This window comes from Macaca mulatta, chromosome 13, assembly GCF_049350105.2.
Source record: "Macaca mulatta isolate MMU2019108-1 chromosome 13, T2T-MMU8v2.0, whole genome shotgun sequence".
Lineage (NCBI taxonomy): Eukaryota > Metazoa > Chordata > Mammalia > Primates > Cercopithecidae > Macaca > Macaca mulatta.
Genome location: NC_133418.1, coordinates 7,916,207 through 7,941,673, shown reverse-complemented (window position 1 = coordinate 7,941,673; position 25,467 = coordinate 7,916,207). Strand labels below are relative to the sequence as shown.

Here is a 25,467-nt window from a genome sequence, read left to right as displayed (position 1 = left end):
GTGTATATGTGTGTGTATATGTGTGTGTATATGTGTGTGTGTGCGTGCGCGCGCGCACGTGTGTGTGTGTAAGAGTGTGTGTGTGTGTGTGTGTGTATGTGCATGTGCATGTGTAGTCAGCCCTCCATATCTGCTATGGGTTCCACATTGGTGAATTCAACCAACCATAAATCAAAACTGTTTTGGGGGGAAAATCCACAAAGTTCCAAAAGACAAAACTGTAATTTGCCATGCTGAGTACGATGTTGAATCCAATAGAATGAAGTGATGTGTAGGTATCATGTTGGGGTATAAGTAATCTAGAGAAAATTTAAAGGTTGTAGAAGGATGTCCATAGATATATGCAAATACTCCACCATTTTATATCAGGGAATTGAGCACCCGTGAATGTTAGTATCTGAGAGGGGCCCTGGAACCAATCCCACATGGATACCACGGGACAGCTATACATCACTCTTGATACACTTGTTTTTTGTTCTGTTTTGTTTCCCATCTGTGAATAGCCTGAGCACAGGAATCATATATTTGGCTTCTTCTCGATCTCTTTTGGTGGCAAATGCCTTGCTGAGTCCATAGGAAATAATCTCACACACACACACACACACACGCACACTCACTCTCACACTCACAAATTCACACTGACACGTACACTTGCACGCACACACAGTCAAAAACACACACAGACACACACATTCACAGTCACTCACACAAGCACATGCTTGCCCTCATTCACACACCTGATGGTTCAACAACTGGAACATTACTGCCCTGGCCACTTTAGGTTTTTGTTACAAATATTTCTAGAAATAAACTTTCTTTGGTTCAACATTTAGAAAAGTTTGCTGCTAGGCAATAAAACTTGCCTGCCGCATACTTCGATGGCTGCATTCAATACTTTTCAGTGGTAAAATTATATCACTCACTCTTTCTTCTCAAGAGTTCTTTTTTCTTCCAAGTTTTCTTGTTCATTTTTACATTATGAATTAGTTCCATATATGCATGTATGGAAAATATATTTATGTGACAGCCAGCTGGCAAGATAGATTACTGATTTCCTAGATACTCAGAGCACTCTTTAACCACCAATATGAAAAGTGTAGATTCTAATAGAAAAATGGGCAAAGGGTGTGAATTAGCATTTCACAAACAGAAAGTGACTAATAAGTATAGTACACTAATAATTAGAGATGAGATTAAAACAATAGAATATTTTTTCTATAAGGTTGGCAATAATGTAAAAAATAATATTTTAAAAGAATGTTAGTAAAAGTGTTTAGAACCAGGGACTCTCATATACTATTGGAGGAGATATAATGTGATAGACCATTTCAGGGAAACCATTTGACAATGTATTAAAATTTTAAATATTTATGCTATTTGACCTAGAAATTCTATTCAAGGAATTAATCCTACACAAGAAATACGGAACTGTGAAGAGATACATGTACAAGGATTTTTGCCAAAGCGTGATTTTTAGTAATGAAAAAATGACAAAAACTCAATTCTCTGTCTTTTGATCAAATAAACTATGGCACCTCTAAGCAGTGAGATAGTCTATGCAGCCTTTTAAAAATAAGATATGCTTTGGGAGGTATGGAGCAAGATGGCTGAATAGAAAGCTTCACCAATCACCACCCCCCATCCCACCGTGGGAACACCAAATTTAACAACTATCTACACAAAAAAAGTACCTTCATAAGAACCAGAAATCAGACGAGCACTCACAGTATTTGGTCTGACCTTCCTATCACTGAAGGAGGCACTGAAGAGGGTAGGAAAGACAGTTTGGAATCACCAGTGCCGCTCTTCCACCATCCCCCCACAGCAGCCACATGGCACAGAGAAGTCTGCGCATTTGGGAGAGGGAGAGTGCAGTGACTGTGTGACTTCGCATTGAACTCGGTGCTGCCCTGTTACAGCGGAAGGTAAAACTGGCTGAACGCAGCTGACACCTGCCCACAGAGGGGGTGTTTAGATGAGCTGTAGCCAGAGAGGAAGTCCCCATGCGAGCAGCAGGAACTTGAGTTCCCTCAAGCCTCACCACCAACATGCTGTGGGCTCCGGGGCCCTACGTAAACTTCAAAGGCAGTCAAGGCTACAAGCACTGTAATTCCTAGACAAGTCCTAGCGCTGAGCTGGGCTCAGAGTCATTGGATTTGGGGGCTGCATGACTTACTAAGACACCATCCGGGGAAGCTAAGGGAATGCTTACACTACCCCTCCTTCAAACCCAGGTAACAAAGCTCACAGCTTCAAAAGAGAACCTCCTTCCTTCTGCTTCAAGACAGGAGGGGCAAGAGTAAAGAGGACTTCGTCTTGCATCTTGGTTACCAGCTAAGCCACAGAGGGATAGGGCACCAGTCAGAGTTGTGAGACCCCATTTTCAGGCCCCACCTCTCAGAAAACATTTCTAGACAGACACCCTGGGCCAGAAGGAGACACTGCCTTGAAGGGAAGGACCAAGTCCTGGCAGGATCCATGTCTTGCTGACTTAAAGAGCCCTTGGTCCCTGAATAACCAGCAGTGATACCCAGGTCATACGCCATGGGCCTTGGTGAGACTCTGAGACTGCTGGCTTCAGGTGAGACCCACCACATTCCCAGCTGTGGTGGCTATAGTGAGAGACTCCTTTTGCTTGGGAAAAGCAGAAGGAAAAGTAAAAGGGACTTTGTCTTGCAACTTAGGTACCAGCTGGGCCACAGCAGGGTAGAGCACAAAGCAGGCTCTTGGCGTTCCTGATTCCAGGCCTTGACTCTTGGATACCATTTCTGGACCTTCCCTGGGCCAGAGGGGAGTCCACTGCCCTGAAGGGTGAGTCTCAGGCCAGGCAGCGCTCACCACAAGTTGACTGAAGGGCCTTTAGCCCTTAAGTTAGCATCAACAGTGGCCTGGCAGTACTCCCTGTGGACCCGTCGTGGTGGTGGCCTTGGGATGAGGCTCTTCTGCCTGTGGAAAGGAGAGGGGACCGTGGGAAGGACTGCGTCTTATAGTTTGAGTGCCGGCTCAGCCACAGTAGAATAGAATACCACGTAGATTTCTAAGGTTTTTAACGTCAGTCCCTGGCTCCTAGACAGCATCACTGGACCCGGCTGGGGTGCCTCGTTGCTCTCAAGGGAAAGACACAAACCCAGCTGGCTTCACCATCTGCCAATCATAGCACCCTAGGGCCTTGAGCAAATATAGGCCGTAGCCAGGGAGTGGTTACAGTAGCCCTTGGGTAAGACTCAGTGTTGTGCTGGCTTCAGGTCTGACCCAGCACAGTCCCAGTGGTGGTAGCCACAGGGATGCTTATGTCGCCCCACCCCCAGCCCCAGGCTGCTCAGCACAGAGAGAAAGAGAGGCTCCATTTGTTTGGGAGAAAGTAAGGAAAGAGAACGACCAGCTACTCGGGGGGCTGAGGCAGGAGAATGGCGCGAACCCGGAGGCGGAGCTTGCGGTGAGCCGAGATCGCGCCACTGCACTCCAGCCTGGGCGACAGAGCCAGGCTCCGTCTCAAAAAAAAAAAAAAAAAAAAAAAAGAGAACGATAGTCTCTGTCTGGTATTCCAGAGAATTCTTCCTGATCTTATCCAAGACCACCGAGGCAGTACTTCTGTGAGTCTGCATGAACTACAAGGTTACTGGACTTGGGGTGCCCCCTAATGCAGATACAGGGTCAATCACAACACCCAAGTCATTTCAAATACCTGGAAAGTCTTCCCAAGAAGGACAGCTCCAAACAAGCCCAGACTGCAAAGACTACAATAAGGACCTAATTATTCGGTGCCCAAACACCAATGACATCTTCAAGCGTCAAGATCATCCAGGTAAACAACCTCACCAAATGAACTAGATAAGGCCTAAGGTGTCAGGGACCAATTCTGGAGAAGCAGAGATACGTGACAGAGATTCAAAATGGCGGTTCTGAGGAAACTCAAAGAAATTCAAGATAACACAGAGAAGGAATTCAGAATTCTATCAGCTAAATTTAACAAAGAGATTGACATAATTCAACAGAATCAAGCAGAAATTCTGGAGTTGAAAAATGCAGCTGACATACTGAAGAATGCATCAGAGTCTCTTAATAGCTGAACAGATCAAGCAGGAGAATGAATTAGTGAGCTTGAAGACAGGCTGTTGGAAAATGTGTAATCAGCAAAGACAAAGGAAAAAAAGAATAAAAAACAATGAGGCACAGGTATAAAATGTAGAAAAATAGCCTCAAAAAGGCAAGTCTAAGAATTGTTGGCCTTAAAGAGGAGGCAGAGAGAGAGAGATAGGAAGGAAGTGTATTCAAAGAAATAATAACAGAACTTCCCAAACCTAGAGAAAGGTATCAATATCCAAGGACAAGAAGGTTATAGAACACCAAGGAGGCCGGGCGCGGTGGCTCAAGCCTGTAATCCCAGCACTTTGGGAGGCCGAGGAGGGCGGATCACAAGGTCAGGAGATCGAGACCACAGTGAAACCCCGTCTCTACTAAAAATACAAAAAATTAGCCGGGCGCGGTGGCGGGCGCCTGTAGTCCCAGCCACTCAGGAGGCTGAGGCAGGAGAATGGCGGGAACCCGGGAGGCGGAGCTTGCAGTGAGCCGAGATCGCGCCACTGCACTCCAGCCTGGGCGACAGCGTGAGACTCCGTCTCAAAAAAAAAAAAAAAAAAAAAAAAAAAAAAAAAAAAGAACACCAAGGAGATTTAACCCAAAGAAGACTACCTCAGGAAATTTAATAATCAAACCCCCAAAAGTCAAGGATAAATACAAAATCCTAAAAGCAACAAGAGAAAAGAAACAAGTAACATACTAGGGTGCTCCAATACATCTGGCAGGAGACTTTTAGGCGGAAACCTTGCAGGCCAGGAGACAGTGGCACGGCATATTTAAAGTGCTGAAAGAAAAAAAATTTTACTCTGGAATAGTGTCTCTGGTGAAAATATCCTTCAAACAAGAAGGAGAAATTAAGACCTTCCCAGACAAACAAAAGCTGAGGAACTTCATCAACACCAGGCCTGTCCTACAAGAAATGCTGAAGGGAGATATTTAATCTGAAAGAAAAAGACATTAATGAGCAAGAAGAAATCAACTGAAGGCATAAAACTCACTGGTAACAGTAAGTACACAGAAAAACAGAATATTATAACACTGTAACTGTGGTGTATAAACTATTCTTAGGTAGAAAGACTAAAAGATGAACCAGTCAAAAATAATAACTACAAAAAAGAAAACACGAACGGGCACGGTGGCTCACGCCTGTAATCCTACCACTTTGAGAGGCCGAGGCGGGTGGATTGCCTGAGCTCAGGAGTTCGAGACTAGCCTGGGCAACATGGTAAAACCCTGTCTCTACTAAAATACAAAAGAATAGCCAGGCATGGCAGCGTGTGCCTGTAGTCCCAGCTACTCAGGATGCTGAGGCAAGAGAATCGCTTGAACCTGGGAGGCGGAAGTTGCAGTGAGCTAAGATTGCGCCACTGCACTCCAGCCTGGGCGACAGAGTGAGACTCCACCTCCAAAAAAAAGAAAAGAAGACACATTATGTTGTGTTGGGAAAGATGCTCAGTGAAAAAGAGTATATCAACAAACAGTATGACCTCATTAAATATACATGTATTAATATAATCCCCATCTTCGTGCATGTATATAAAAATCGGATAAGTACCCAGTGCTTAACACTGTTCACCATTGACATTATCTGCAGGTGTTAGGATCCTGGGGGTTTCACTCTTCTGCGTTTGCTTTTTTTTTTTTCAATGTTTAACTTTTTAACCAGAAGCATGTGTTATTTATGTAAGCAGAAAATATTATGGAAATACTTTTTCAATTAAATTAAAAACTAAAATGAAATCATGTGTCCCAAACCCACCAGGGACCACATATGAAATTAAGAACTTCATTGAGTCAGGAATAGAGACCGAAAATATTGAGACACAACAATTAAGTCATGAAGAAGAATAGAGAGCGGAAGTTGCCCTGAGCCCTCCATGTGACTCCACCAAAGTCAGAGGAAGTTGCTCCAGGCTGGGGATTCCCAGAGACATCCCACTCTGCTTGTGATCCCAAATGCCTCCAAGATAAGCAGCTCACCCTTTCTTTTCTTTTTTTTTTTTTTTTGTGACAGAGTCTCACTCTGTCACCCAGGCTGGAGTACAGTGGCGTGACCTCAGCTCACTGCAAGCTCCGCCTCCCAGATTCACGCCATTCTCCTGCCTCAGCCTCCCGAGTAGCTGGGACTACAGGTGTCTGCCACCACGCCCGGCTAATTTTTTGTATTTTTATTAGAGACGGGGTTTCACCGTGTTAGCCAATATGGTCTCGATCTCCTGACCTCATGATCTGCCTGCCTCAGCCTCCCAAAGTGCTGGGATTACAGGTGTGAGCCACTGCGCCTGGCTGCAGCTCACCATCTTACTGATGGTGATGGCCAGTTTCCTGATGCACAGTTTTAATGGTTACTATGTTATATTACATTATGCTAAATTATGCTGCTTTGGGTTACAGCATGTGATGTTACATAGTGTCATATACATGTTTACTGTCTACCTCATTTTACCAGAATGTAGCCACCTGGAGCAGTGCTTAGCACAAAACACCTATGGAATGTTTATTGACAGAAATTGTTAGGAAGTTTATTAAAACCAAAATCTTCCCTGTGGCTTTAAACCACATATAGTGTCTTTTCCACAAACCAGCCCCTCAAATGTCTGACACAGAATCCATGCCCTTCTCATGCTGCTTCTTTGCCAAAATGCTAATTAGACCCGTCAGACCCATGCAGCAACTGTTCGAGTATAGATCTGTTGCGTTTACATGTTTTTGTTCATTGTTTGTTGATTCTCTCCTCTCATGGTGCTTATACCTCCTGAGAGCAGGGCCCATGTCTGTTGTATTCTGCTTTGTTTCCCAAGACCTAGAGTAGCTCAGATGTTCAAATGTGTGTTTGGTTGAACACATGCCTGAATGTACAGGTGCACTAATAGAAACTGAACTGATTGGCTCTATTAAGTCTCAGACTGTTCAGCATGATCGTTAGACTTCTTTTCAAAACAGGGAACTGCGTCTGTGTTGTCAGTGAACATCACGGGATAAAAACATTCATCTGAAATTTGTAGGTTGCCTATTTGCCCTTGAGTACTAAGACCCTTCCTTCTCACCTTCTCATAGAGACTCTTGCAAGATCGTGTTGGCTCCCTCTTTAAAGACACATTTAGTAACTGAGTTCAGACTCTCACTTTCTTTAGCCATGATTAATTTAGTGTCTTCCTCTTTTATCTTTATATATTTGCTCCCATAGAATATCTTTTCCCAACGGATAAGCACTTTATCAGGCTATACTAATTCAGTCTTCTAGAAAACTGTTTCCTTCAAATAAAAGCAGTTGTCATCCTGTTTAGATTTTGGTCCTAACTTCTCTTTTCTTGAAGATCTATGACCTTCTGGGGGTAAATGTTTTAATATTTTCCTTCTTATTCTCAAGAATAATTTAACCTTATTTCTAAAAAAGAAGAAAAGAAAAGATGGTTTTTCCAAGGCTAACCAGCTTTCCTACAGCCTCTGGATGTGACTATCAATATCTGGAGCACGTTAGTCGACATTTTCTGTTTCCTGTAAAGTCATCCTGCCTTTCACATTCGTCCGTAAGACCCAGACACATCCCTGCTGGCCTAGGGCAGTGCCATTCAGTGATGTATAAATCACCTCTCAAAACTGAGAAAAATACTTGCATAAGGTTAGTAGAAGCCTGCTCATTTGGAAATGATTTAGCCGGGAAGCATTTGAAAGGGAGAAAGGCATGTGCTTTCAGCAGGATTGGCCCAGCCTTCCCTCTAGTAAGCCAGAAGTCCCACCCAACCGGGGAGTTTGATCCCGGCCCCAGTAGTTTCCAGGGTTTATTCTTGCCCAGGCTTGTCACCTTGCTCAGCCGCCTGCCTGGACAGTAATCATTGCTTTGTCATCATAGCCGGGTGGCCTCGCCTTACACTCCCAGGCTGCCCAACACCTCCTATACTACAAGCTGGTGCCTGCCCGGGTAGTGTATAGGCATGAGGGCAAAGCTCCTGATCTGTAGAGCCTCAAACTGGAAAGAGGATGCTGATTTCTAGTAACTGTCCCTTTCAAGAAAAAGTCCAGACCCTGAGATAGCATTCTTCATTCCCTTTATGCACATGCTGCTTTAGTGGCGAAGGGAGTTAAGGAAGCAAATTGTTGTTTAATAAGCACATTTTTATTAAGCCTTCTATTTGACTATGAATAATTAACCAGTTAAATATTAAATAATTAACTGAGTAAAATAGATTAAAAAACAAATTCATAAACGTCTTCTATATTCATCCCCTTTCCTCACTAGGTCGAATCCAGAAGCTGCCAACACTAGTTATAAAGGTAGTAATACAGCAATTATTTTTTATGAGCCCCTGCTATGTGCCAGCTATTATGCTAGGTTCTTTGTATATTTATCACTAACCACTCAGGTAATCCTGCAAGATAGGATGATTAATACCAATTTGCAGATAAGGACACTAATAATCGGAAAAGTGAACTTGCCCAAGGTCATTCTGCTGGTTTGTGGCAAGGCCAAAATTATACAAGGTTTCTCAGATGCGGACTCCAAGCCTGATCTCTTCTACCTCTGCTTCTCTGCAGTTGCCACAGGGGTTTTATTGAATGCACATTTCCAGATTGTCTGTGGAAAGGGGTTCAGGAATGGGTTGTGTGGAAAACATGGCCAAGAATGTAATTTTCACCCTCTTCTCCTTCCAGCCTCCACAGTCTTCTGGTCTGTCCCAAATAATGCCATCTTTTCCTTTAAGTATATATGAAAGAGCGGTTTGATTGTTGCAAACCACAGTTAGTTCAACGATCATCTATTTGTCTGTTAGGAAGGCCCACTTCTGGGTGTTTGTGCTACCACTAAAAGGTATTATGTGAGTCAGAAATAAAGTGTCAGTGGCATAGTTAGTAACGTGCATTTTCTCCTGAGCCAGTCAGAAATTTGGCTCATTTTTTATAAACCTCAAGTTAACGTGATTTGGCTCAGAAATGACACAGCGATGTGTCAGCCCCAGATTCAGAATTTGGGAAATTCTCTCAGTGCCCCTCAAATGTTTTAATGTTTTTTTTTTTTTTGCTTGTCAAAAAAAGCATTTTTAAAATATAAAATTAGACCAATTATTGCTTCTCCTCATGAGCATGAGATTTGTACGGGTGCCAGAAACTAGCAGGTGTGTGTCTATTGCAGCAGGGGCTCTGTGGTGAAGTTGGAGTCACCTGGGTTTAACAAGAGTCACTCAGTCCATGCAGCTGTACACTCAGCAGCAGAACCATCTTCCTAAAATTCTGAAAACCCAATCTAAATGTTACCACTTTTAATATTTTAACGCAAGGCTCAGTTCTAAAAACAATCTCCAAGTTAAAGAATGAGAATCATATTACTTTTTAAACACAAGTAATCAAATGAACATTGAAAGCCAGGTGGATCAAAGAATAAATTTTTTTTAATGTTTCATTTTTATGGTTCGAAAAAGTTTCAAGTAAATAAATAGAACAGGAATGTACTTGACACGGAGAGACAGTAAGGCAGGTGACTCTCATCCTCTGCCCCAAAAGAAAGCTGGAAAAATGCAAAATGAGAACAAGACGTCTCCAGAAAGGTCCAAAATTAAGGGATCTAACATGAAACAAACTTTTAAGGTGAGGACTGTATCTTGACTTTTCTCAATGTTCTAATCCTCTCTGTGGAGAGTTCAGTTTCCAGGGAAGCTGAAGTCAAGGAGGTGAAAGGTAGGGTCTCCAATGGCATGGAATTGACTTCCTGGCAATAAGGAGCGCTTTTGACGATGCAAAGGAAATAATGAAAGGCCAGATGCCCTGTGCCCTCTGCTTTTAGATAAGTGAGAATCTACAGACCAAGGAGCAAGTGTAATGCACAGGTCTGAGTTACCCTCAGCGTTTCCAGTTTGAAGGGCTACTTTAGTACTTGTCAGTCTGCAAAACCTGAACTGAAAGCTGCCTCTCAAACTGATTCTATTGATTGTCACCCCATTTCATCCCTTGATGACTAACCTCATCGCAGGCAGGGGCGGAGTTCAGAAGCTCAGGCACTGCAATGAGGTAGATGAATCAGCGTCCCATTCTGAGATCCCCTCATCCTGTGGGTCCGTAGAAGACCAGAAAACACGTGTACAGCTCCCGGGAATCCCCTTCTCGGGCCTGTTTCAGTTCAAACTGGACATATTCCTGGGTTTTCAGACTGAAGAAACAAGATTTTGCTGTGGTTTTTGTTCACCCTCTTTTGTGCAGTCTTTTTGGTTATTTGCTCGTCTGTGTGTCTGAATCAGTTGCAATTTTGGTTTCTGGCATGTTACAGCCTGTGTTATACTATGAGAAAGAGCTCGCTTTTAAAGGCACTTTTTCAGCAGCTACTATTTTCCTAAAAGTTTTCAATCAGTAGTATTTCCATCCAAATGCTAATTGTTGTTGTTGTTGTTGTTGTTGTTGTTGTTGTGATTAAAGACAGGATCTTCCTCTGCCACCCAGGCTGGAGTGCGGTGGCGCAGTCATAGCTCACGGAAACCTAGAATTCCTAGGCTCAAGAGATCCTCCCGCCTCAGCCTCCCAAAGTGCTGGGATTGCAGGCGTGAGCTACTGGTCCTGGCCTGTTACTATTACTAATCGATATGAATGCGTTATATTTACTACTTTTCAAACTATAGGGTTTTTGTTTTGTTTTGTTTGACTATAGAGTGGTAAAATAAGGTTGTTTGTGAATTTTTGTTGATTTAGAGGCCAACTTAAAGGTTTTGAGTGTCACTTACTAGTCCTGAGCCTTCAAGCCTGACCCTGGAATCTGTGTTTAAAGGGGAATGTCGGGTCTCTGCCCACAAATGCCAGGAATGGATTGACAGGCAGAATGCACTCCGCAGTCCCACTGGGGAAGGAATGTGTTTCCCCACTTGATCTGACTCCAAGGCTGCCGCCTGGTGTCCCAGGTACAGGCCCATGGGAGTGCTTCCTCTTCACCAGGTACAGTGGCATTAGCTGCCGGCATTTAGATGAAATGCAGTGTAGTAAAAATTACCATGTCTGTTGTTGGCAGCACTTATCTGATAAGAATGTCATAACACGAATAATATGTGTGAAAGAACTGAAAAGCTGAATGATTATTCTGATACAGAAACTGAAAATGAAATCACGCTCTGATCAGCAGCCACTGCCATAAACATCAACGTTGGCATCTTGCATTTTTATTCCCGAGTCACAGAATTCATCCCGTGTCTTGTTTAGAAAACAGTAAGTTTCTGAGCACAAAGAATTCTGGAGTGAACTGCGGTCACCTGCCAGGCAGATCCCTCGATCCTGGCAACAGTCATATATGCTTGGTGAAACCAGTGTAATTTCTTGCTACCATTCTTTTACAGGCAAGAAAAGAGAATTACAGAGAGGTTCAATGCATTCCTGTTTTTCTGACCATTGTGCTAGGCCTTTGAGGAGTTATATGAGCATTATTAGACATGATCCCTTCCCTCAAAGAGATTGTAATCTAGTAGGGATTTTTAAAATGTTCTGATAGTGGTGACACATGACAAGAAAGCTCCCAGCACTGAGTAGCATGTAGTTGCTAAATCATTGGCATTGGCCAGGCGCGGTGGCTGACACCCGTAATCCCAGCACTTTGGGAGGCCAAGGCAGGTGGATCACCTGAGGTCAGGAGTTTGAGACCAGCCTGGCCAATACGGTGAAACCCCGTCTCTACTAAAAAATACAAAAATTGGCTGGCGTGGCGGTGTGCGCCTGTAATCCCAGCAACTCAGGAGGCTGAGGTGGGAGAATCGCTTGAACCCAGGAGACAGAGGTTGCAGTGAGCTGAGATCATGCCATTGCACTCCAGCCTGGGTGACAGAGGGAGACTCCGTCTCAAAAAAAAAAAAAAAAAAAGTGGCATTGATTATGTCTAAGTGGAGGGTAGAGAGGGCTCCCTCAGGGTAGTACAGGTCACCTTCACAGACAGGCCAGGATGAGAAAGAATGCAGAGGTAAGTGAGATGGAATAACGTGAAAGGAAAAGTGAAACAAGGTGGGGGCAGGAAAGCCTGGGGCAGGACAGGAAGTAAGCCATCAGGCTTGGGGAAGACCATGTTTAGAAAAGCAGCAGGCGGTAATGCCACAGCGGTCCTTGATGGTGCCATGTGGCAGAGGATCTTGAATAATTGGACCGGGGTCACTGGAAACTTCGGAGCAAAGGTGACATAGTAACTGAGATGGAACACTCCTGTAGTGGCGACAGACAAGGGAGAGAAACCAGGAAAAATGTGTTTCTCCTCACTTGTTTTAACAGGGAAATTAAAACCTGGTTTAAATTTTTTCTAGTTGAACCTATTTGTAAGCTAAATAGACTTTGCAGATCTTCATAGCTGCAGTTTGAACTCGAAGATTTAACTTCAGGCAAAAATTCTATTTTTGTGTATTCTCTCCTTTGGTAACAAAGAGCTGCTACGTGAGGTGGGGATGCCCGAGGCCTCCTACCGGTTGTCCTAAAACAGGCAGAGGCGGCTGGCATCAGAAAAGTGGTCAGCTACATGGAGGGCATTGTGCAGACTGAGCACATGCAAGGCTATGCACCATCAGGGTGTGGGTTCTTGGAGACTGGCATCAGTCTTGCTGTAAAGTAGATGTGAAGATGAAAACTGGCCCATGTGCCCATGACCTTCTAAAAATTGGGATATGGAGGATAGAGAAAACGTTAGACAGTTATGAAGAGCAATATTCTGTACCCTTATTTAACCATCTATTCTTTGATTTTAGGAGAAAAGTGAGTATATTTACTATAAAGAGTCTTGGCATTATAAGTCTATACAAGGAATAAGAAGTCACCTGAATATGTCCCTTGAGTAACTAGACATCTGTGTAGGGAGAAGGGACTGGCGGTGCTGTGTTGAGGCAGATATGTGGATTCTCAGTTCCATCGCTTGGAGTATCTAAAAGGCTAAGGAGTGGGACATAGCAGCGTGCACCTGTGGTTCCAGCTACTCGAGAGGCCAAGGCAGGAGGATCGTATGAGCCCCGGAGTTTGAGGCCAGCCTGGGCAACTTAGTGAGACTTTATCTCAAAAACAAGGGCAGGTGACTAAGAAACCCAAGGGCAACACTGAGGACCTCTCAAGCTGGGGGAATAGGGTGCAGTCTTATTCCTGAGTGACAAGAAAATGAAAAAGGAGAGAAGGCAGACAGATCAAAGAAAGGACAGGGGAGTTTATAAGGTCGGAAGGTCGCCAGCTAGACTTTGGAGTAAGTGGTTTTAAACATTACGTTTCTCTTCCTGTCTTACATGTGGTATGGGAAGTGGTTAAAGAATGGCCGAAGTAGGTCAGTAGAGGCAAAGCAGCAATGAAAGGGCAGTTGGGGGTGAAGTCAGGAACACAGGCAGGGGTGAGGACCATCGCTACGTGACATGGGATCAGTGTCCTTGTAATGAAATAGCATTCTTTCTCAGTGATAAAAGAATGTGGAGCAAGCTAAGTGCAATTTTAGCAGGAATGATAAATTTTACCTTTGCTTATATTTTAAATCATTATGAGAAATGAGGTGCAAATGAAATACATTTTTATCAAATTGCATTATCCCACTGACTGCTATTATTTTGTCAGAAATCTGTTTCTATGATAAAACTTAGGGACATTTTCTCCAATAAAAAGTGCAGATCATACTTAGGAATCCTAATAATCTCTTTAAATATCTTTCTGTTTTAGTAATACATAGTTGGCATTAATAAACCTAGCTTCATTATAGGCTACATTTGCATGATGCTTATTCTTTTAATTTAGAAAACTCTTTCCCATATATTCTCTCATCTCAGACTCCCAACAACTAGAGATCAGAGTGAAGTTATATTTCTCATTTTAGAGACAATTCAGAAACTCAGCTTGATGTTAATCAGTGCTGTCTTTTATTGAATGCTTAAATGTGAGGGGAACTATGCTAGTTTCTTTGTATATGTATGTATGTATGATCTCATGTAATCTTTATTATGGACTAAACCATGGGATAGTTATATCCTCATTTCCTCTGGTTCTTCTAAGATACCACAAACTAAGATCTGATTGATCACAAAGTCCACAGCTTGAAATCACAGTAGTTTACTGAGCCTGTGACTTACCTAAGTTCAGGAGGCTAGCAAGTGATAGAAGAGGAAGTGGAGATAGTCTATTCACCCTTGATTTTCCCATGCAATTCTAGTGTGAAATTTTAATGTAATGGATAATCTTATAAAAGCATTGCACCTCATAAATTACGTTTTATTTTGTATATATATTACATAATGTATTTTGTATTCGTATTACATTACACATGTGTTAAAATAATCCATATAAATAATTGTTAAGTTTTTGGAAATTCTTACCGACCTGAATGCTTTAAGTAACCATATTTTCTTTACTATTCCTTCAGGTAGTTAGTAGAATTCGTTAGATGGAAAAATCACACGGAAATGCTTAGGTATAATTAAAGCAAAATTAGCAAGCAAGTTTGCGTTGAAATGTGGATGTTCAGTTCAATTCAACAAGTTTATATAGAGCACTTACTATGTAAGATGTTCCAGTCTACACAAAGATAAGTAGATAATATCCCTCTCAGAGGAAATTTATAGTCCTTCTTTAGGCGATTATGTTTAGTAAATCCAAATGCTCTTGAAAGGGATTATTAGAATTCCTATTTGGGGATTAAGTCTAGTAAAACTGAATGCTCTTAAAAGAGATTATTAGGATTCCTAAGTATTGCTTTTATTTTACCCTGGAGAAAGAGCATTCAAAGAGAGAGAAATGGTTGGGTATAGATTGAAGTACATATTCATAAAACTACAACACAAAACAGAATGTAAGAGAAAAAGAAATACGTGCTTTGGAGGAGCATGAGCAGGGAACTGTCCTATTATATTGGCATAGAAGGGAAATCTGCAAAAGCCTCAAGACGTAAATGATGTTTGAGATGAGCCTTAATGGATAAAGAGAGACCCAGATACTTATGAGGAAGGGCATTCACACGTTAAGGGGATGGTGTAAGTAAAAGCAGAGGCTAGTTTTTCTTGTAAGTAGAGTATTTGCAGAGCAATAAAAAGGCATGAAGCTGAACACTGGGACGTTATTGCAGAAGGTCTTGAGTACTAGGGTGAGGCTTCTGGAAGTAAATGCAGTAGAGTGGAAAACAAATACTGGACTGGGATAAAGAGTTATCTGGCCAAACCTAGGAACTGAGTGACCTTGGACTAATCAGTTAATCTTTTTGAGCTTTAACTTCCTCGCTGTACTGTGGAGATGGTAATTGTTGCTTTAAAGGTTGGGCATAAGTGACAAACTTAACAGTCTTTTGACAAACTTAAGAAGTCTTTTGAAAACTAAAACTTAACAGGAGGCATCATCATCTTCAGAGTCACCATTGCCATCATCATCATCATTGTGATGTGATGATGCATATGAAGTTTTGTTGTTTTTTGTTTGTTTGTTTGAGATGGAGTCTTGCTCTGTCACCCAGCCCGGAGTGCAGTGGCGCGATCCCGGCTCAGTGCAACCTCCGCCTCCCAGGTTCAAGCAATTCTCCCGCCTCAGCTGCCCTAGCTGGGACTACAGGAGCGCGCCACTACGCCTGGCTAATTTCGTATTTTTAGTAGAAACAGGATTTCACTATGTTGGCCAGGCTGGTCTCCCAACTCCTGACTTCAGGTGATCCTTCCTCCTTGGCCTCCCAAAGTGCTGGGATTACAGGCATGAGCCACTGTGCCCGGCCACCTATGAAGATTTTTAGAGCAGTGAAGTTTTTCTGAATTAGGAAAATTCAGTTTGCAGCAGTGTGGAGGGTGGACTGCTAACAGAAGACAGAGAACCAATCAGGATGCTATAAGAGTACTTCAGGTGAAAGATAATGAAGGTGTGATTAGGATGGCAGTTCAGGTAACAGAAAGGAGAGAAAGGTAAACACACTGCAGAGATTCAGTGCTGAATGTTCAGTTCAGTATTTGTTCAGAAATGAAGTGAGCACCCATTCTGCTCCAGGCTCTGTGTTAGGTGCTGGGCCACCAGACAAAAATGACACAGCCTTGAGGGGTTCATCACAGGTCAGAGGGGAGGCACAGATGTATAAACAAGTAACCACAACAGAGGGGAACAAGTGTTCTAATAGAGACCTGTACGTGGGAAATGTGGCATGAAGGAAGGTTAAGTCAACGGCGGCTTGGTTTGGCCAAAGAAGGCTTCATAGCAAAGGAGGAAATGGAGCTGGGTCTTGACGGATGAGTAAACAACCCAACACAGAGTAGGAGGTTGGGAGGTGCTACCAGCACATGCAAACCATGGTATATTCAGAGGATCTCAGCTTGGGAGGCTGGAATTAGGAGCTGGCTAGAATGTACGAGGTCTTGGATCCACTTAGAGGTAGCCCAGGATACGGTAAGTCCAGCTGCTGCGTGAACTTCAGCAAATCACTTAACCTTTTAATGGTTTAGTTTCCTCATCTATAAAATAAGAAAACAGTAAGTCCTACCTTTCAGGGTGCGTATGAGAATTAAGTAAATCACCTAAAGCGTTTAAAATCATGCATAATATATTTTAAATGCTTAATAAATGAGAATTATTGTTGTTATTATGAGAGAGGGAGTGAAAGAGAAGGAATCTGGGATAACTCCAGGTATGCTGACTTGAAGGTTAATAGATGTTGCTGTCATTAACCAGGATATAAAATACAAGAAGAAGAAAAGTTTGTGTGGTGTGTAAGTTTAGCTTTAAACATGGTAAGTTTGAATCGCTCATGAGCACCCAGGTTGAGAGGCTCAGTAGACATCTAGAGTGGGCACATTAGACCTGGATGTGCTTTTAGGCATCACTAGCATACTAAATGGTTTTTAAAGCCACAGTAGCAAGATCAGCAAGGGAAAGAAGGGTAGTGAGAGGAAGGCTGAACACAGAACACCCGAGGAACAGTGAGAGAAAAGAAGTTTCAGCAAAAACGAATGAGCGTGAGATCTCCAAGAGTGGCGCTGGGCCAGGAGGACAGCGTGGGAGCCAGAGGGGAAGAGAGTCAGGAGGAAATGAGCATTCAAGGACATTCAATGACCTTCACAACAGAAGGGCTTATGTAAGGGCTGCTTCTATTGAAAATGGTTGCTAAGGTCTTGGAAATGTGAAGGTGGGTCATGAGTTCACAGGTATTCGTTTCATTAATCTTAAGCTTACACACACACATGCACAATATTATATGGACTCCTATGTGTATAATCTGCAACAAAAAGTCTTAAGTCAAAAATAGAAATCGTAGATGAGGATATCAAAACAGCAAGTATAAAGACTTCTTTGAGAATGTTAGCTATCAAGAAAAATAGAGAAATGAAGAGCAGCTGGGGAAGGAATACAGGGTCAGGAAGGGCTGTGGCCTGAGATCATTTGTCAGTCTTAGGGGAAGAAGCCAGTGGAGAAGGAAAAATTGACGTTAAAGCAGTACCAGTGGGATACTGATGGAACTAGATCCCCAAGGACAGAGGAACAGACAGACAGAGGGCGCAGGCAGGCATCAGCTTGGAACTCATGTCTCTTCCAATCAGACCAGAGGGAAGGGAACAGGGTCAGGCATGAATGCCCACAGGTCTGTCCTTGGGAAGCATTTACACTTAAGAGCCTTTGTTTATTCAGTGCCATAGGAGGCAAGGTCACCTGTTGTGAGAAAGCAGGGATCAAAGTGAGGCTCAAGAAAAATCACCCATGTGGAAAGAGTGTCCGAGGAACTCAGAAAAAGGAACGGACTAGGAATGAATGCAAGGACTGCCCAAGCCACATGGCCCAAGCCACCACCAGATTGCGCAATTGCCTTTAAAAACCAGTAGAAAGATAGGAAGGTGGGTAGGGCAGGAGGTGATTTTGGAGGGAGCCATTAGGCTGATTTAAAGGGGTGGAATGGACAAAGAAAGATGCAGCTCATCTTTAGTGAGGATCCAGAACCACCTGGTGAGAGCCTCAAAGGAGAAGGAAAGGAGGGCTCAAGTTTAGAGAGGTCAGTGTCCTACTTCTGTATCCCACCATTGTGCACCGTTACCTTTTCCTAAGGAGCCCAATCACAGAATCAGAGAAGCCAGAATGGGAGCTTGATCCAGAATTGGAGACATGAGGGCTTGATCCAGATGTATATGGACCTACCAGTGATTCTCCCCTTGTGTAGGAGAAGCCAGCTAAGATGTTTGCGAGATGGCTGGTGTTGGATGTTAAATTTCAAGAGCAATTTAATATGCCAATTTTTACCTGATGAGAAACAGGGCTTGGAGATTCCCTGGAATGAGCTGGCTCAGAGTCGACTAGGAAAAGCCAAGATTCCGAATCTTCAAGACAAAGTTCAAAGGTCAGAGTTAAAGTCAGGGTTGTGAAGCCAAAAATTTGAGGGAAGCAGAGATGGACTCAAAAGAAGAACATGTCGAGAAGGTGAAGTGAAATGCTTGGGGGTACCCACAGGATTGCCCAGTTGCCTTTAAAAACCAATAGGGGCCGGGTGTAGTGGCTCACGCCTGTAATCCCAGCACTTTGGGGGTCTGAGGCGGGCGGATCACCTGAGGTCAGGAGTTCGAGACCAGCCTGACCAACATGGAGAAACCCTGTCTCTACTAAAAATACAAAATTAGCCAGGTGTGGTGATGCATGCCTGTCATCCCAGCTACTCGGGAGGCTGAGTCAGGAGAATTGCTTGAACCGGGAGGTGGAGGTTGCGGTGAGCCAAGATCACACCATTGCACTCCAGCCTGGACAACAAGAGCAAAACTCCATCTCAAAACAAAACAAAAAAAAACAATAGGAAGCTATCATGAAGGCAGGGAGGGCAGGAGGCAATTTTGGAGGGAGCCATTAGTCTGATTTAAAAGGGTGGAGTGGACAGAGAAACATGCAGCTCATCTTTAGTGCGTCTTTAGTGAGGGTCCAAAACCACCTGGCGAGAGCTTCAAAGGAGAAGGGGTATTTGCATGAGGTCAGCAAGCTAAGAGAATGTGTCATCTGCCTTCTGTGGAAATTGCTTTTGAGGTTGGGTGGTTACTGGATGGATGAACAGGTGAGTTGGAGGGAAGGAAGAAAGAAAGAAATGGAAAGATTGATTACAAGCATAGCTGGAATTAGAGAAGAAAGACTGATGATAGACACAGCCAGAATCGACACCCTCACTTTCAAATTCAGTAGATGCTGAACTGAGCACTTTGTGTACATAAGACATGGTGATAGTACCTGCCAAGGGTGAGTTTTCAGGAAATGTTCATGCAGGGAACGAGTGGGTGCTCAGGGATGGACCGCAATTAAGATACAAAGATCAGGAGGACGGTTTCTGCCCTAAAGAATCACAGCTCAGCCAGGCGCGGTGGCTCACGCCTGTAATCCCAGCACTTTGGGAGGCCGAGGTGGGCAGATCACGAGGTCAGGAGATCAAGACCATCTTGGCAAACACGGTGAAACCCTGTCTCTACTAAAAATACAAAAAAATTAGCCGGGTGTGGCGGCGCCTGTAGTCCCAGCTACTCGGGAGGCTGAGGCAGGAGAATGGCGTGAACCCGGGAGGCGGAGCTTGCAGTGAGCTGAGATCGCGCCACTGCACTCCAGCCTGGGCGACAGAGCGAGACTCCGTCTGAAAAAAATAAAAGAATCACAGCTCAATGGTATCTCAAAGTTTGTCTGCTCTTCCACTCTTGGATAAACAGTGTATTAAACAGATTTGAACCTGAAAGTGTCAGTTGTAAGAAGCTGTTGGTCTAGGAAGTGTTCTTTTGAAAGTACTGTTACTCATTTTTTTTTTTATGGACTTTTCATTTTTTTTATTCCTGAGTTGCTGGAGAACACACTGAAACAATAGTTTATCTTTTTGGATTTTAGCTACAGTCGGAGACAAATTGCACAAATGTGAGGCATTCTGATACACAGAGGGTGCCTGTATGCAAAGTTAACATAGACATACCGGGGTGGTATGTGTTAAGTCTGATGTTTAATCATGAGTAATTAGTTTGTACTTTGCAATGTTGGCCCCTGAGGATCTTAACGGTGTAAACTGTGTAAGCAAAAGAGTGATTGCAAAGGCAGCTATGGAGTGGCTGATTAGCAGTGGGATGGACTCAGGAACACATCAGACAGTCTACAGAAGAGGAAAAGGACGATTGGTTTAATAGTTTGTAATTGATGAGTAATTTCTCTACAAAAGCTTTGAGGCCACTTATAGCCAAAACACGTATCCTCTCCAGTATTGAAAATGGAAGAAGAAAATCAGAAACCTTATAGAGGAGAGATGGCCCTATGGGAGAGCCGAGATGTAGAAAATCCACTTGTGTCTTTATGGCTTTCTTAATTGGGTAGCGACACTCTGGGTAAGAATTCACCAGGTCCTAGACGAGGTGGCCCAACTCTGAGAATGACGAATAGTTCCTTGACTCTATGGACAAATATGCCACGGTGGACACAAACTTGACAGTCCTGCTTCTCAGCCTCCTCAAAGGGAGACCAAGGCACCAGCAGGGCAGAGATGGGAGGAGAGAGGGACGTTTTAAAGGGTCACTGGATCTGCCTTTGCTTTCCTGGGGGAGCGTTGGTAATGGCAGAATGGAGAAGGGACACCTGGAATGCGTATGTGCCTGACCCACCTACTGCCTGTGTCACGTGTCGTGGTGTGGGAGAGAAGATATCGGGTCAGTAAATCCTTCCCGCATGGCTTTGAACACACTCGCCCTCCCACGGCTTCCTGTGTGGGTTCTGCATTATCTGAGGTGCTGGGGGAGGTGAATGACCCGAGAAAAGAAGGCGCACGACCGTTCCCAAGAGCTCTTTCGTTCCGAAAGCCTGACAGGATCCCTTTTCAACACCCACCCGCCAAAGGGAGGTAAGGAAATGTCCTCACCTCAAGAGAGAGAACTTCGCACTTTTCTGAAAATGGATCGACCACTGCTTCTGTGCTTGCTTAGGTTTGGAAGTGCAGGCAAATCAAGAAATAGGGTTCTGTCGGGCCCAGTGGCTTATGTCTGTATACCCAGCACTTTGGGAGCCCGAGGTGGGCTGATCGCCCGAGGTCGGGAGTTCGAGACCAGCCTGGCCAACATGGTGAAACATTGTCTCTACTGAAAATACAAAAATTAGCCAGGCATAGTGGTAGGCACCTGTAATCCCAGCTACACAGGAGGCTGAGGCAGGAGAATCACTTGAACCTGGGAGGCGGAGGTTGCAGTGAGCCAGATCGCACCACTGCACTCCAGCTTGGGTGACAGAGTGAGACTCCATCTCAAAAAAAAAAAAATAATAAGGTTCAGATCCAATTCGTAAACGCCAAGTTGGCGTCCTGGTCATCAGAAATCAATATAATTCTGTAGTCATTTATTGATTGGAGCTCTTTTCTGGAGATGAAACTGAAGGTGAATACTGGAAGTGAATAAAACAGCCCTTCTTTCCCTCTCCCAAGGCTTAGAGAAAATGTGTGAAAAAGTGTACGAGAAATTATTCCATGTTAAGCTCATGTTGTGTTCTTACTACCGTGTTGTAAGACATGACACCATTCTCTCTCTGTATTTCATAGGCGTGATTGGTTTCTTCCCTCTCTGTGAATGACATTTTTCTGAAGACCACAGTGATGTGTGGGCCTGATTGAGAACTGATACTTTATTTCTAATTGTATAAATAACTCCTCTAATAAAGATCCATAAAGTTAAAAGTACCTTATGCATTCCTTTGGAGACACCCTGTGAATTTTGTGGGATCAAGTCCAAGTCCCCTTCATGTGGCATTTTCCATAGAACTTTTGCTACTAGATTGTCCCTTTACTCAGCGCTTTAAATGAAGTGAAAATAGGACAGCCTTGCAAGCCTTTTTAAGGCACAAAGGGAGCATGGGGAGAGCCAAGGAATCAAGAATTGGTAAAATTAGGAAATGAAATCATAAAAGTGGATTTCACATCTTTTTTTTATTTATTCTTTCAGCCTTTGTACATTTCTTACCCCTTCCCTGCCTTATGAAGGCCCGCTTGTACAGCCGCTTTACATATCGCTGATTTTGGATACTGTCTATATCATAATATTGTTTGTTTTTTCTCCCATGCTTTAGGAGATGACCTGGCTTCCACCACTTTCTGCTATTCAAGCACCTGGCAAAGTGGAACCAACCAAATTTCCATTTCCAAATAAGGTGAGATCTTGCACCCCTCAGGAGGAATATGCTTTACTCATGCAGGCATTTCTAGTGGGCAGTGGGTTTACCTGTGATTGTCTTTTCTTCTGTAAGTATTCCTGCCAGAGGCACGTGAATCTGATTCTTAACAATTTGCAAGCACATCTGTAATCATTTATGAAAGGGGGAGAATCAAGCCTCCAATCTTACTTACCTACACTTCTCTGCAAAATGTGATACTATTGTAATTATCATTTTATCTAAAAAACATTTGTGAAGTTGAAATGCATCTTATAATCATTTTAAACATTCAATGTGATGTATAAAATTGTATGTCCTGGATTTTTCTGAAAAGCTGTTATTAAATTAATGATGTATTTTAAAATCAGTGTCTTAGTGTTGAAGACATGTGGTATTTAATTTCCCTGAATATCTTTTTTAAAGCTTAAGATATTTTCTAGGACTTAAAAAAAGATATCTGTATTTTCTCAGGAAAAGCACACCAAAAAATTGGCCACAGAATAAATGACTGTAATCATGAGTGTAATAGACTTTCTTTGATTTGAATAACTGACACATACTACATATTTATTATAAAGGATCAAATTATACAAATGGGAAGAGACCAAAATCTCAACATCCCTGGCACTCCAAGCCAGAGATTATTTCCCTACCCAGAGATTACTATCAAGAGTTTATGTGCCATTTCAGTCATTTTCCCTGTGCATTATAGGCACATATATACATGTGCAATTTTTCCAATTCCTAAGTTGTATGGTACTAAAAGTACTTTTTCCAAAAGTTGATTTTTTTCAACAATATGTATCATTATCAATATCAATATCAATATCACAGCTTTCTGGTTGGGCATGCTGGCTCATTCCTATAATCCCAGCACTTTGGGAGGCCAAAGCAGGTGGCTCAGTTGAGGTCAGGAGTTCAAGACTAGCCTGGCCAACATGGTGAAACCCTATGTCTACTAAAAATACAAAATTAGCCAGGCATGGTGGTACATGCCTGTAATCGCAGCTACTCGAGAGGCTGAGGCAGGAGAATCACTTGAACCTGAAAGGTGGAGCTTGCAGTGAGCTGAGATTGTGCCACTGCACTCCAGCTTGGGCAACAGATGGAGACTGTGTTTCAAAAACAAACAAACAAAAAAATAAATAAATATCAATATCACCGCTTTCTAAGGTGAATTATTGAAAGAATTGTTCATTGCTGTTATCACAAAGATAAATTCCATTCTAAGAGTTGATTTTTCTTACAATAAAATGTATTTGAAGATCTTTTCAAGTGAATATATAGAGATTTTCTTCATTCTTCAAAACAGCAACAAAATATTTTGTATGAATTTGCCATACAAAATGAAGTTCCCAGGCTTCTAGCCCTTTCATTCAGTACAAGGGAATTTAGCTGAACAGTTTATTCAGTATGTACTTCCAGTGGCATCCTGCCATCCTTAGAATAAAATGCACAGTGCTTACAATCTTTGTACATAATCTAGCCAAAATAATTCCGACTCAAAATAGAATCATGGACATTTTTGTTATGTGTAGGTATCATGGTATAAGTACAACTTTTTATCTAATTGGGCACATACAAAAGCATAGTTGGTTGTGACTTTTCCAAACATACTGTACCAGTTTGTTCTGTTTTGTTTCATGTAGATACTTAAGTGCAAGTACTGATTTCTGAGGTCATATTGAGACTTTAAACCATTAGTACAAAAATTTCATTTTTTAGCTCAATTGAGCTATAATTGACCAAAAAATGTATATATTTAAGGTAAACAACTTGATGTTTTGATATTGTGAAGTAATCACCACAATCAAGCTAATTAATATATCAGTAACCTCACATAGTTACCATTTTTTCTTTTCTTTTTATGGTGATGAGAACATTACCTCCTAGCAAATTTCTAAAGATCTACCCTCATGGTTAACTATAGTCACATTTCTGATACATCATATATTATTCATATACACACGTATGTGTACACACACACATAGCATAGGCATTGTACTGCGTGAACTAAGCCAGACACAGAAAGCCGAATACTATATGTCATTACCTATATGTAGAATCTAAAATCAACACAGAAGCAGTGAGGAGAATGGCGGTTGCTAGGGGCTGGGGAGGGGACAATGGGAGTGTTAGTCAAAGATACAAAGTGTCATTTATGCAAGATAAATAAGTTCTGGAGATCCTCATGCACAGAAACATGACTATAGTTAAAATTTTGTATTTTAAAGACAGAAAATAGGCTGGGCGCAGCTCATGCCTGTAATCCCAGCACTCTGGGAGATGGGCGGATCACCTGAGGTCAGTGTTCGAGACCAGCCTGGCCAACATGGTGAAACCCTGTCTCTACCAAAAATACAAAAATCAGCCAGGTGTGGTGGTTCACACTTACAATCCCAGCTACTCAAGAGCCTGAGGTGGGAGGATCGCTTGAACCTGGGAGGTGGAGGTTGCAGCGAGCTGAGATCCTGCCACTGCACTCCAACCTGGGCAACAAGAGCGAAACTACGTGTCAAAAAAAATAATAATAATGAAAATAAGAAGTGTTTTATTTTTCACTCAAAAATACATTATTATCTATCAGGTAGAGCACAGAAGTTCAAATTTAAATGAAAAGAAAAGTGTCTTATTTAGGACCACTATAGGATTTACATGGAGCTGTTTCATCTCTAGATGTTTTTGCCTTGTCCAAGAAAAAGAACAAGTGATTTTACAAAGTGTAGGAACATTGCAGATTTTAGTAATGCCTTTTTTCAAAAAGTTCACTATGAATACTGATAATTTATCTTGTACAAATGAAACAAGACTACGTGAGTTTCCTATTTCTATTATAACAAATTGCCACAAACTTAGTGACTTCAGACAACACTCATTATCTTATACTTCTGGTGGTCAGAAGTCTGAAATCTGTGTCACTGAGCTAAAATCAAGGTGTCAGCAGAGCTGCAATCATACTGCAGGCACCAGGGAAGGATTTATTTTCTTGCTGTTCCCAGTGTCTAGAGGCTCCCCCTGTCCGTGGCTCATGGTTCACATCAGTGTGACCTCCACTTACCTCTTCCCCTTCTCACGTCTCCTTCTCGGACTCTCCCGCCTCCTTCTTTCCCTTATAAAGACCCTTGTGATTACATTGGCCCTGCCCCGATGATCTCCCATCTCCAAATCATTAATCACATTTGCAAAGTCTCTTTTTCCATGGGAGGTAACATCCTCACAGGTTCTGGGACTTAGAGCACAGACATCTTTGGGGGTGGCATTATTCTGCCTATAACCAAGAGTGTTACTAATTTTCACACAGAGTACACCTCTTTGAACCTGGATCTCGCC

At 42.7% G+C, this 25,467-nt stretch overlaps 1 protein-coding gene across 4 annotated transcripts in view; it reads left to right on the top strand.

Annotated features, from left to right (window-relative positions):
* Window positions 1-25,467, top strand: part of AFF3 (ALF transcription elongation factor 3) — a 580,285-nt gene that overhangs the window by 339,383 nt on the left and 215,435 nt on the right. For all 4 annotated transcript variants that reach the window (XM_077958872.1, XM_077958871.1, XM_077958869.1 and 1 more), the window contains one exon: window positions 22,054-22,134. In XM_077958872.1, coding sequence (XP_077814998.1) covers window positions 22,054-22,134 — 81 coding nt within the window. The remainder of the gene's footprint in view (window positions 1-22,053; window positions 22,135-25,467) is intronic.